The sequence below is a fragment of the Panicum hallii genome, chromosome 4 (genome assembly GCF_002211085.1).
Source record: "Panicum hallii strain FIL2 chromosome 4, PHallii_v3.1, whole genome shotgun sequence".
Lineage (NCBI taxonomy): Eukaryota > Viridiplantae > Streptophyta > Magnoliopsida > Poales > Poaceae > Panicum > Panicum hallii.
The window spans coordinates 21,740,076-21,752,151 of NC_038045.1; the positions used below are offsets into that span (position 1 = coordinate 21,740,076).

General features: G+C 45.2%; 1 protein-coding gene across 1 annotated transcript; it reads right to left on the reverse strand.

Moving 5' to 3' along the window:
- Nucleotides 1-5,653: 5,653 nt before the first annotated feature.
- On the reverse strand, nt 5,654-9,939 carry LOC112888601. Its single transcript, XM_025954855.1, has 7 exons — nt 9,340-9,939; nt 9,138-9,224; nt 8,818-9,054; nt 6,864-7,028; nt 6,683-6,736; nt 6,448-6,594; nt 5,654-6,285 (listed from the first exon to the last, which is right to left on the reverse strand). Exons 1-7 carry the CDS (start codon nt 9,568-9,570, stop codon nt 5,908-5,910), a joined length of 1,299 nt encoding a protein of 432 aa, XP_025810640.1. The 5' UTR covers nt 9,571-9,939; the 3' UTR covers nt 5,654-5,907.
- Between the last annotated feature and the right edge of the window lie 2,137 nt (nt 9,940-12,076).

The following is a 12,076-nucleotide window of genomic DNA, read 5'->3' on the forward strand; positions in this document are numbered from 1 at the left end:
GCATGGAAAGGGTAGGTTCTTCAGAGACATCACCTGAAATAAAGTCATATCGTAAGGCTGAGTACTTTAATACTCAGCAAGACTTACTCGCTCCATGGTATACCTAGCCATGTAGCTAGACTTATGAAGGCTTATAATGGACCTTGGTATAGTTTTTAGCTGAAAAGCAACAAAGAGTAGATCCTTAATTTTAAATTTTAGCTTTCAAGTTCTAGTTGATTATTCATTCTAGGTAAGCACCTATAACTACTCAAGTATGGTAGGATCTTTAACAAACATCATCTTTGATAACCATAAAGTTGCTCTTGTTACTCTATGTGGCAAAGGGATCAAGTAGTCTCAATCTCCGCGAGAAACGGACGATTCTAAATCGAATTTCAACCTTGCAAGGGTAAACCTAACTCACACACTTGGAACATCTAACGATTGTTCCGAAGCAACTGTTTGCCTTTCATTCCGACTTGTGGATCAGATCCACCACAAGTGACTGCAGGACCATATGCACATCCAATGTGCAAGACGTACGTCTGTAGCGCGACTACATGACCGTACTTCTGGTTGCCCTGCAACACGTATTCCCACACGTCGAAGCGAGTAACCGGAAAAACCAAATACGAGTGGTGGGAGATATGTCCACTTGCCGGGCCGATTGGTTACTAAGGTTACCGCTTACCATATTTCACGGCATGTGGCTAGTACTTTCAAACGCTTAACCACCGCTACCACACACTGCAACCTTAGCCAAATTCATCAGCACAGACGGGGTATCATCTCAACCATGATACTTCACATAAATCCCGTCCATCATCCTTATAGTAATTACAGGAATGTAAACACTACAATTTCTAATAAGCTCGCGAGTGACAGGCAATCACTCGACTTCTACCGGTCCTATTAGCATAGCATCTATTCGGACTCAAGTTCTAGCGTTCAGTACATCGGTTCCTAGGAATATGCAACTAGGGTTTCCAGACAACTCCTAAGAACTTAATGCACAAGTATATATATAAATGTAGATTGTAGTGTAAATAAAGTAGTGTGTTTATGTCCGGGACTTGCCTTCCTGAGTGGGGCTGGGGGCAGGAGTATCAAAGTTTTCCGAATTTTGGTTCCGGGAGTATCAAAGTTTCTAATATGCAGTTAGATTTCCGACGACGTTCCCGGGGTCTTCAGAATAACCTACTTCTGGTTCCGGGATCAGTTCGTAGTCTCCGTCGGCGAGAGTGGTTGAGTCTATATGATATGCAAAGATGTAGGGGAAGGCTGTGACACTCAGGTAATTAGTATTATCACACCTAAATTTTAGTATGATGTTGTGTGCAAAATGTGGTGAAAGTATGTTTAAAAATTTAAATGCTAAGGAAAAATGGTTGTTTAAATAATTCTAAATTAATAAAGGTCCTTTAATGTTAAAAGGGTGAAAATGGGAGGTAGAATTTAAAAGCATGAGGGTTGTTTTGTAAAAGTCAAGAACTTGTGTTTAAATCGCAAATGTAGGTGAAACTACACATGGGATGTAAATGTAGTGCAATTTTTAAATAGGATTTATGTAAAGTTTAGAAACTTTGCTAAGTTTTATATTAACTTCAAATCCTTAGCTCTTTTGTGAATGCACCTCAAAGAAAAGTTGTACACTTTGAAAAACCCTGCATTTTTGCTTTTGGGCCCGTCTCTAATTGAGCACTGGTTTGAAAGTTACCAGAGCATTACAGTGGGGTCCCTGCACTTTTGAGATTTTGCAAATATTCCCTCATCTTCTTCCTCGGGTCCCCGACCTCCTCTGTCTCTGCTGTGCGCGCGTGATCCACCACCGCCGGCCGCTTCCCGAGCCGCTGCAGGCCTGAGCCGCCCTCCTCTCGCCCACGTGTCGCCTTGCTGCCTCTCCCACCGCCCGCGCCGCCTCCGCTGGCCTCTCTTCGTCCTGCCACGTCGGGCCGCCGGTCCCGAGCGGCCGCCACGTGCACCCAAAGGGCACGACGGCGCCGCCAGTCGAACTGAGCTCGGCCTGTGCCCGCTCTCCCTCTCCCTCTCTTCTACAGAGCAGTGCTCTCCTATAAAGCTCAACCCGAACCCCATCTCCTCGCTTGATTTCCTCTTCTTCCCCCTCGCGACCACCGAGCCAACTGCCGAGCTCCTCGCCGAATTCCTCCACGGTTGCTTCACCCCGCCCAAATTCCAGCCCTCCAACGCTCCCTCACCTCCTCCGCTAGCTCCCCGACCTGCTCTGGTCGAGCTTCCAGCCTTCCCTAGCCGGAATTGCCCCGACCCCGTGCCGCTCCTCGCCGGAGACGCCCGAGGACCGCCTCACCGTCGACAACCCTCCTCCACCACTTCCTCGGCAAATTTGAGTACGGGTATCGCACCCTTACCTCTCCCCGGTGCTTTTGCATGCCTTGCTTGCCCGTGTTCACCGGCCCCTCGCCAGGAACACCAGCACGCCGTCGCGGCCGCCGCCCCTCCTCACCACCGGCCGTGTTCCACCCCTGCTCATCGAGCACATCCCCCTCCAACCAGCACCCCGTGTTCCATAGGTCATGCTGAGCCACCCCATCCTCGCCGGGAACCTCGCCGCCGGTGGGAACGTGCCGGAGCAGATCGGCCGGTCGCCATCGGGAGCTGGCAGGGGCATATATGCGAATATTTTCCTGTTCTAGGGACCCATATGCAAGAAACTAAGCACCCCCCCTATAAACATTTTGTTATTTCATGTGAGCAAGGCTGCCGGCTTGTAAAATCGATAGAAAATTGTAGGAAAATTCAAAAATTGCCAAACCAGTTTTGTTGGAAAGTAGAATTCAAACTCTAAAACTTTTATTAATGGAGTTTGGTAGGAAACTAAATTATTTTGAATCTATTTTAAATTTAAGGTAAAAGGGTATATTATGCAAAACTTCTGCATACTAGCTTTTTTTCTCGTGATTTTTGGTATGTAGCTTCTTTGGATCATGTGTAAGCTAGTGTAAAAATTTTGTGCTCAGTGCTATTTTGTAGTTTAAGTTCTTTTGAATTTGTGCAAATCAAAGTTAAAAGGGTTTGAATTTAGTTAAGCATATTCCTAAAGCTTATTTATTTAGATCTTTTTATCATAATCTAATATATTGATAATTAGTTCATAATTAGATTTTCAAGACTTTATAATTCTATTTACCTAAGATTTGAATTTAAACTTGAAGTTTGAATTCAAATTCAAATGTTTTAGTTTCTGTTTTTAGTAATTCCAATACTATAACCATAACTTAAGTATAAACGGTAACTTGAGATTAAACCCCCTTGTTTCATGAGTTCATGTGTGTTAATTATTGGATTGCAACTTTATCGTGAAATAAAATCTTTAACTCAAGCACCATCTCACTTAAATCATTGCATACTATGTAGAATCGACGACGCTCGACGACGGAGACTATGAGCTAGTCCTGGAACAAGACCAAGGGTTTTCTGAAGACTCGACAAACGCCGCCGAGAATCTAACTGAAGCACTGAACTAAAGTTCGGAATTCTCTGACACTCCTGCCCCCAACCCCACTCAAGAAGGCAAGCCCTGGTAGATAACCCAATATTTCAATTTACTACAATTTTATACTTATATATCCTATCTTGCATTAAGTTTAGGAGTTGAAATGGAAACCTAGATGCATGAATCCTAGGAACCTATGTATTGTGCCTAAGTTCTTATCCAAATAGATGCTCTGCTAATAGGACCGGCAGAAGTCGGGTGATTTCCTGTCACTCGCGCGATATAAGAGTTGAATGTTTACCATTTCGCAATCACTATAAGGATCATGGACGGGGTCATGTGCAATAACATGACCTGGAACTTTGCCCCGTCTGTGTTGATAAAAGTTGATAAGGTCGCAGTGTGTGGTAGTGGTGGCTAAGCGTTTGAAAGTACTAGCCACACGCCGCGAAATATGGTAAGCGGTAAGCCTAGTACCTGATTGGCCCGGCAAATGGACATGTCTCCACCACTCGATTATTTGGTTTCTATGGTACACACGCACCGATGTATGGGAGTACGTTCTGCGTAGCAGACAGGAGTACGATCATGTAGTCACGCTACAGACGTATGTCCTGCACAATTGATGTGCGTATGGTCCTGCAGTCGCTTGTGGTGGCCCTGATCCATAACCCGGAATATGAAGGAAACGGTTGCTTCGGAACGATCTTTGGATGTTCCAAGCGTGTGAGTTAGGTTTACCTTGCAAGGGTGAAATTCGATTCAGAATCGTCCGTCTCTCGCGGAAATTGAGACTGCTTATTCCTTCTGCCACATAGAGCAAGAACTGTAACTATTGATGGAATAATCCTGATGAATGCTAATTTCTACCTTACTTGCTTAGTGTAGGTGTTTACCTAGAATGGATAATCAACTAGAATTTGGAAGCTAAATTTGAAAATAGATCATACTCTTTGTTGCTTTTCAGCTGAAAATAAACTCAGAACCTTTGCAATGCCTTCATGAGTCTAATTACGGGCTAAGTATACCCAATCCCGGGTAAGCCTTGCTAAGTATTAGCATACTCAGTCTTGCTAGTGAATTTTTCAGGTATAACCTTTGAGAACCCCACGGATAGCTCTGCATGGCCAACTTCTGTTCCGTTTGGCTGGTCCATGGAGTGGGATCCGTCCCCAGCTGGCAGCGACCCTCCTGAGTGACACCAGGCCTTGGGCTGAGCGTGGTGTCAACCGTCGCGACTTGTGTAGTCGCGTATTTATTTTCCTTCTGCTGTGAACCTGGACAAGTTGTTTAGCTTGTCACTTTAAACAATGTTTGTATAAGTTTATTTAAAGTTTGAAATAGTTTGTAATAACGTTTAATAATCTGTAATTGAAAGTTGGTGAGCTATTATGTGGTTGTGAACTTGCTTTCGCGCGAGATAAACCTGCTTCGATCCTGTTGAACCGTGGTTGTATCGGGCGGAGACCCGACAGACTAATGGGTTGTTCCGTTTGAAATGCGTTGAGTTACTATCGGCTGTATAGCGATGACTAGCGCACTTGAGCCGGAATAATTCAGGTGGTTCTGCCACAGTGACGCCACCGAGATGGTGGCCGGAGGGCAGAGCGGGGGCGCACCTGCGATGAATAGCCACCGAGCTTCCCTACCCCACCCTCCTCTTCTAAAGTCGCCGGTGGCCACTGAACCCCGGCAACCCAACATCCCGAAGTCCCGAACTGTGACCACCACTACCCTCAACAAGGAAGATGAACGGGAACGGCAGCGCATGCGCGATGAATAGATTTGCCGCCCTAGCCCCCCTCAACAAGGAAGATGAACGGGAACGGCAGCGCGTGCGCGATGAATAGATTTGCCACCCTAGCCCCCCTATTGGCTTCATCCTGGTTCTCCTTATATCCTTCAAAAAAGAAAAAGAGTTATCCTTGTATCACTATGTGTTTTCCCTCATCGCACGACCGTCTATGTCATTTTAGTCGCAATACCTCTGCTATCTAACACACACATGCATGAATTACAGAGATACAGTTTGCTCAATCCCATATCTTCATTTTCCACCAACTAACACGAAAAAGTCAGCCTCTGCAAAGTACTTCAATATATCGTATCTTGAATAATATAAAAAATAAAGTTGATAGTAGACACCTGGAAATTGTATAATGATCACATTTAATTTTTTCGGGAGCGAAACTTATAGAATGATATGAATCAACGAACGAAGTATGTATTCTGTAAATTGAATGCATACATCGGCAGGTGCTCTTAAATTTACAAATCCCTCTCGAGTCTTAATGTTTTGATGCATTCTTGAGTTAAAGATCTAAGACCTAAAGTATCCTAGAAAGGGTTAAACAAATACTTGCTATCAGAAAAAGACCCAACAGAAAAGAACATGAAACAAACAAACAAGATAGAAAAAACAGCAAAACGAAAGCAAGATCCTAATTTGTATCTCAGGGACATTTCACGTTCCTCCCTGGACCTCCGTAGTAGAAGTAGCTCCCCCAGTAGCTGTTCGACCCTCCCTGGATGTCGTAGCAGCCGGGATGGTCGGCGAGGAGCTTCAAGCTGGCCGCCGGGATAAGGTTGTTGTCCCAGTCCACCACCTGCAGATTCCGGAAGTAGGCGGCGCGGTCGAAGCCCTCGCTTGGGAAGTGGCCGCTGCCCATCTGCGTCGCCGTGTGCGACCCAGACGGCCGGGTGTTGACGACCTCGCCGCCGAACTGCACCATGCTGGCGTGGCGCGCTAGGTGGGTGAAGAGGTAGGACGGCCAGTACCCGACGACCAGGCCCGAGCCCAGCTCCAGCCACCAGTGCCCGTGCTTCGGATCCTGCACGCCGTGGGCCACTTGACGTCAGAGTGACGGCAACTGATAAACTTATGGACACATTTTACTGAATAATGCTTCTACTGTACTAAGTTCTTGAACATCGTGGAGCATTACAAGATTACTCACACCACGTTAGCTTTGCAACGGGAATTGACCAGTTACCTTCCATAGCATCAGAGTAATGTCAAACTGCCTGCCGTTGTACACCGATTCCGGGGTAATAGCTGCCCCAATTGCAATCTTGTTCGTCGTCTGCACGAATCCGCGGCAGTTGTGGTTGTAGCACCCGGTTTCTTGATACGCATCAGTCTACACGAATGTGCATTTGCTTAGGATTCTATGGTGGGCAAAAGATGTGACTGTCAATACTGCAATGCTTATTGATAACCACACTTACTGTCCAGTAGGTGAAGAATCTTGGGTTAGTGTCCCCATATAGCTCCGGACTTACCTATCGAAGCAGAACACTGATTAAGGGATTTATACTGCTAATATAATTATTTGATTATAGTGATGCAGCAATCTCTGTCTTGCATGCAAGGAAACATGACTACTTATTTTCCTTGGTTCAAATGTACCTGCCACCCAGCTTCGATGGTGTTAAGATCATTGCCAAAAGAGCCGGATATGACCCAGATCTGTGACAGGCTGAACTCAGATGGGTCACCTATCCTTGGTGACCACACATTAACACTGGCCTTGGCCCCATAGTACAGCTCAGAGTTCACATACCCAGCTGCATGCTGCAACCAGTGAAAACTCATTAGTAACATGTAAACCAAGAAGAGTTGCAGTGAGATTTGACTAGTTTAGTGAGTTTTAGTTGGCCGTACAGTACAAACACGACCAATTAAACGCTGTGGACACAAGACAAAGCAGTCGGTATTATAATGGCCAGGTCAAATGAGCTCATGATTCAAGAAGCGCTAACTTGCGCATATGGATTAGCTTAATGAAGCTTCTCTGCAGATGTAGAAAACAATTCTGTGTGCTTATTCCGAGCCACATGGGGGCTTGCTTGTAGTGTGTACCTTAGGCATCTCCTAGCTGGATATTAGACTTCTCGATGAATTGAATCGAGGTACTTTGAATCTGATATCTTAAACGAGAATCTTTTTCAACTCTGAACTTCTGCTGTTTTCCACTAACTTATCTCATGTGCTAACTTAGTACACGTCAAGGCCTTCAGTCATAGTACAGAGATTAGGTAATAGGACTATCAAGCTAAATGGAATCGATAACTACCACTGATGTAGATGAACATGAGCATTTTGCTTGAAGAGCACAGTTAACTAGTTGTCTAGTTAGTCCACTAGAAAGTTACATATTAGGATGTTCTCTAAATTGTGAAGAAAAAACAGAGGAAACTTCATCAATGTTAACGATCTTATAACAGAAAGTAACAAAGATGCTTTGTGTTAAAGTACTGTAACTAAATGATGTCAAATTTGGTCTAGAGCCTAGACAGCAGTCAAAGTTGATCTACAGAATCAACAATATTTGATTAGCTGACTGTTTACTACTGCAATTGATGAAGTCAAATATCTAGCCCTAAAGATGCCAATCGAAGCTTCAGTAGCTGCACTGGGAAATGAGCACTTAACGTTATGTAAACGCATGGTTCTTTGGAACCATTTGGCCTATCTGTTTAATGACAGGCCACTACATGTGTCGAGCCCATCCAAGAAATTTGAGAGCTTTGTCATTGACCTAGCAGCAAGCATCAAATCCTAACACGAAGAGAACTTATTTAATCACCTCTATAAGCATGGAAACTATGTTCCTGATTCAAAAAATAAACAACAGCAAGACCGAGATGAGATTGCACATGCGGCCACTTAAAACTGTGCTACTAGTAGTAGACAGGAGTCTAACCACTGCGCTGACCAGTGACTGAAATAGAGTATGTGTTTCAGTGGCCAGGTTGTGTAGGCAGGCAGAGGACATCTAGAAATATGTAAGATGCCAGTAGATCTAAAAAAAATCTGGACTACTGAAGAGACCAAAACCAGCCATTGATCCTAGCAGCAATGTAAAATTTCTCAGATGGATTTTTCCCAAGTGAAGCTTCTGTAGATTCATGCAAGTAGTAATTGTTGTGCTATCTTATTCCAAGTGCACGGGCTTCTCTTTTGTAACTTTTCTAGTTTTGGCACTTCAGGTTACTAATTTATCCCTGCACCAGAAACTTCTGTTTTCTTTCTTTCCATTTTTTTTAATGATACAATTGGGGAAGATGATGAATCCCAACTGTATAAATGCATACATTTGAGGAAATCTAATCCATGCTACTATATATTGGAGCTGCAATTTTGAGTAACAACTGAAATATTTTCTGGAGTAATTAACAATATGTGCATGCCATTGCACAACACTGGTAGTGCCATCTACCATGTCAGTAAGACAGTTACGAATTGATTGCATTATGGCATATATACCGTCTGTTACATAGAAAACTTTGCACAGAATTATTAATTCCTTTCCTATCTTTCTGTATGGTAATGGAGAACAAGGTTTGTAGGACCAACAAACCTCATGTCCACTGCTTGTGGAATCACGGCGAACACCCCGGCGCGCCGGCTTCCTGCCGTACCTCCTCAGGGAGCTTGCCCTGAGCAGATCCTTCTCCATCGTTCGCCGAATCGGCACGGTGCCTTCCGGGCACGCCTCGCCGGTGGCATGCCACGCCTGCACCACCACCTCGCCTCCTCTGCCGTTGCCGCTGCCGGTAATGGTGAAGTTGTAATTCTTGGGCCTCTCCGGTGGATCCTGTATGAACAAAAATTTGTTTTAATATAACATGTAAATTTATAAGCAAATGGCAAGTATAACGAAGCTATTGCTAGTGTTACCAGAATCTTTTGTCCTTTGAGCTTTGGGTGGTCAAATGCAGGCTGGAGGTGAGAGGGTACACAATCTATGATGTCATCATCCGGGCTCTGCCACAAGAATCAAACATGCAACCAAGTTAGCAAATCAAGAACCGCAAAGGGAGATCGAAAGGAGACCTAGCCAAACAAAGATGGAAGTTAGTTTCAGGTTATCAGCAGAGACCTTGATGGTCTTGAGAGACGGCTTGTTGAGCTTCCTGAGCAGAGCCCTGATCCTCTTGTACTTGAGCAGCTCCTTCCCCGGCCTCAGCCTTGCAGCAGCAGCAGCAGTGGCATTGCCAGCATCGCTGCTCCCAGTCTTGGATGAGTCCAATGCAGCAGTAGGAGGAGACGCGAGCAACAGTATCAGCAGGAGGAGCAAGGGAACAAAGTAGAAGCTACCGCGAGAAGCCATGCCCCGTTTTGCTCCCGCAGCTGCTTGTCTGCTTCTCGCCGCGCGCTCACGGGCACACACTGGGAAAGCACAAGCAGTAGAAATAGTAATAGTGCGTGGTTGTCTTCTTCCTCCCTGGTGCCTTGCGAGCAAGCTTCCTCGTCCCTTGCGATTGTGTTTTGTGAGCGTCTTCTCTGGCTGTCCTTCCTCTCTGTGTGTGTCTATGGAGTGTGAATGTCTCACTTGTTACACCAGCAGAGGTGACCTCTTATATGCTGACTGCTGATCTTACCTTTGCCCTTTAAAACCATCCATGCGACTCTCCTTCAAAAGGAAAATAAAAAAAACAGGGAAAAATTCAAGCGCGGGGCGAACTGCGAAGATCGAAGAGTAAAGTGCTGGAGTTCCCACACAAAGCGTTAGGTGCTATAGATTTATTGGTCTCGGTAAAACCCTGCAGCGCCAACCAAGCGTGCAGCTAAAGCAAGGCTGCAGGTTAAGGGGACCCTGCCCTCGCCTGGCCTGCTTACCACTGGTCACTGGGCCTGCCATGGGCCCCAAGCTATTTACAACTCTAGACTACAGTTAGCCATGCCATCAGAACCTTATCAGCACGTAGTAGTACGTACTCCCTACTTCCAAAGAATATGCCTTGATTTATTGGTCTCTAACGTCACACTTTTTGATCATTGATTTTTTTTCTAAGAATATGCCTGAGCATGTGTTTCATTAGGATGATGATTGATCCGGTGGTGGATATATGAAGAAGCTAGTAGCTGCTTCTTCTCAACACCTTTGTGGACATTTTGGTTTGGACTTCGCCATGCAGATCTTTTCCGGGAAGTTAAATTCGCCTGCACATATAGCTGCTCTCGCTGGCCGGCTGCGGTGGTGACATGGTGATAGGCTGACGTATAGCAGCCTGAATGACTGGTGAGTGACAGGACTGGACGCTCAGCTCCTTTCCTGCGTATCAATGAATGCGGTCGGGTCGTCGACGACCTATACCTACCTGTGGTTTGTACTTGCGGATCGGCAACTACATACACAAATACAGAGAAGTGGAGTAGTACTTCTACATGGTTGCATACAGAGTGGGACGGGTGGATTCAAGCGCCTGTTTCCTGCAGGCCAGTTGATGTGAGTGTGACGGTTAGCTAGCTCGTACTTGCGCTTGCTGGCACACTAAAAACATTAGATGTATCGGGGACCAATTAGCACCAGCACTGCCTCCATAATAAATTAATTTCCGTCGCCAGCTCCTCCTTTCTTTTTCGCTGTATAGCTAGCTCTTTATTTCCAGCCTACATTATGTCACGCTGCTATGCATATTTGGTTAGACCGTTAGTAGCTAGGCATACTAGTGGTCACTGGAACAGTGGAGCGCGGTGGTCACGCTCGCACATGCATCTCGCGCGGGCGACAAAGCGTGTGGTCGCTCTGTTGTGCGAAAGCCAGGGCCTCATCGCACCAGCAGAGGTCCATATCACAGCCAACACACAACCACTGCCAGGACAATAACCAAGACAGAGCAACCCATGATCGGCTTGATCAAGCAGTAGTACGCAGGTAGATCTATCCAAACCCCAAGATAATGCCTGCCACTACCTTTTTTTTACCACCACATAGCCTTGGGCACGCAGTGGCGGCTGCGACAGAGCTAGCAGTCGCCCTGCCTGCTGCCTGCATGTGCCTTTTGGTGCCGGAGGCAGGGGAGGGAGGAGGAATCTGAGGCCCGGCGTGCCGGTGTCTCGTCACGGTGGTCCGGTGCGCGCGCGGCGGCCGATAAAGCGCCGCGCCCGCCGGTGCAGGGCAGACCTAGAAATCAAACTTAGGCAGCTGAATCAAGCCCTATCAAATCAATAGATAATAATATCTATATAATCTAGAGTGTTGGCGTAACTAAAAAGCTATGACAGATAAATTTTTTATACCGAACAGCGATGAGAACGCGGGCTCCAAACGATAAACACGAGAAGCAGCTCTTCCGGACGCACCATAGAATGCGTTGTGGCATGGATGATAATATTTCACCTATGTCAACAGGTGGCCAAAAGAGAAATAAACTAAGTATTTTTACAGTTTAGCATAATGTGTAGCTTATGTGACATTCAGGTAATTAGAAATATAGACACTAGATTTTAGTGTGAAAAGTGTATGCTTGTTATGGTCTATGTGTGTAGCACAAAGGAATAGGGGTATAATTGTAATTCTGTAAAATATAGGTCCTTTAGTGATAATTGGGTAAGAATGGGAGGTAGCATCAAAACCTAGAAAAAATGTGACACTAGTTGTCAAATTTATATCACTATAGGAAAGAAAGTGCAAAAGATAGGTTGAATTCTATGAAAAATGGGTCTTTATGTGAAAACAGGGACCTAGATGTGATTAAAACAAAAATCATGGGTCCTTTTATGCAAAATAGTTGAAATATAAAAGTAACTTTCAAATTTACTTAGGGCCAAAATATAAGAATGCAAGTCATCGTGACATCACATGAAAACTTGTAAACATACCTAAAATTACA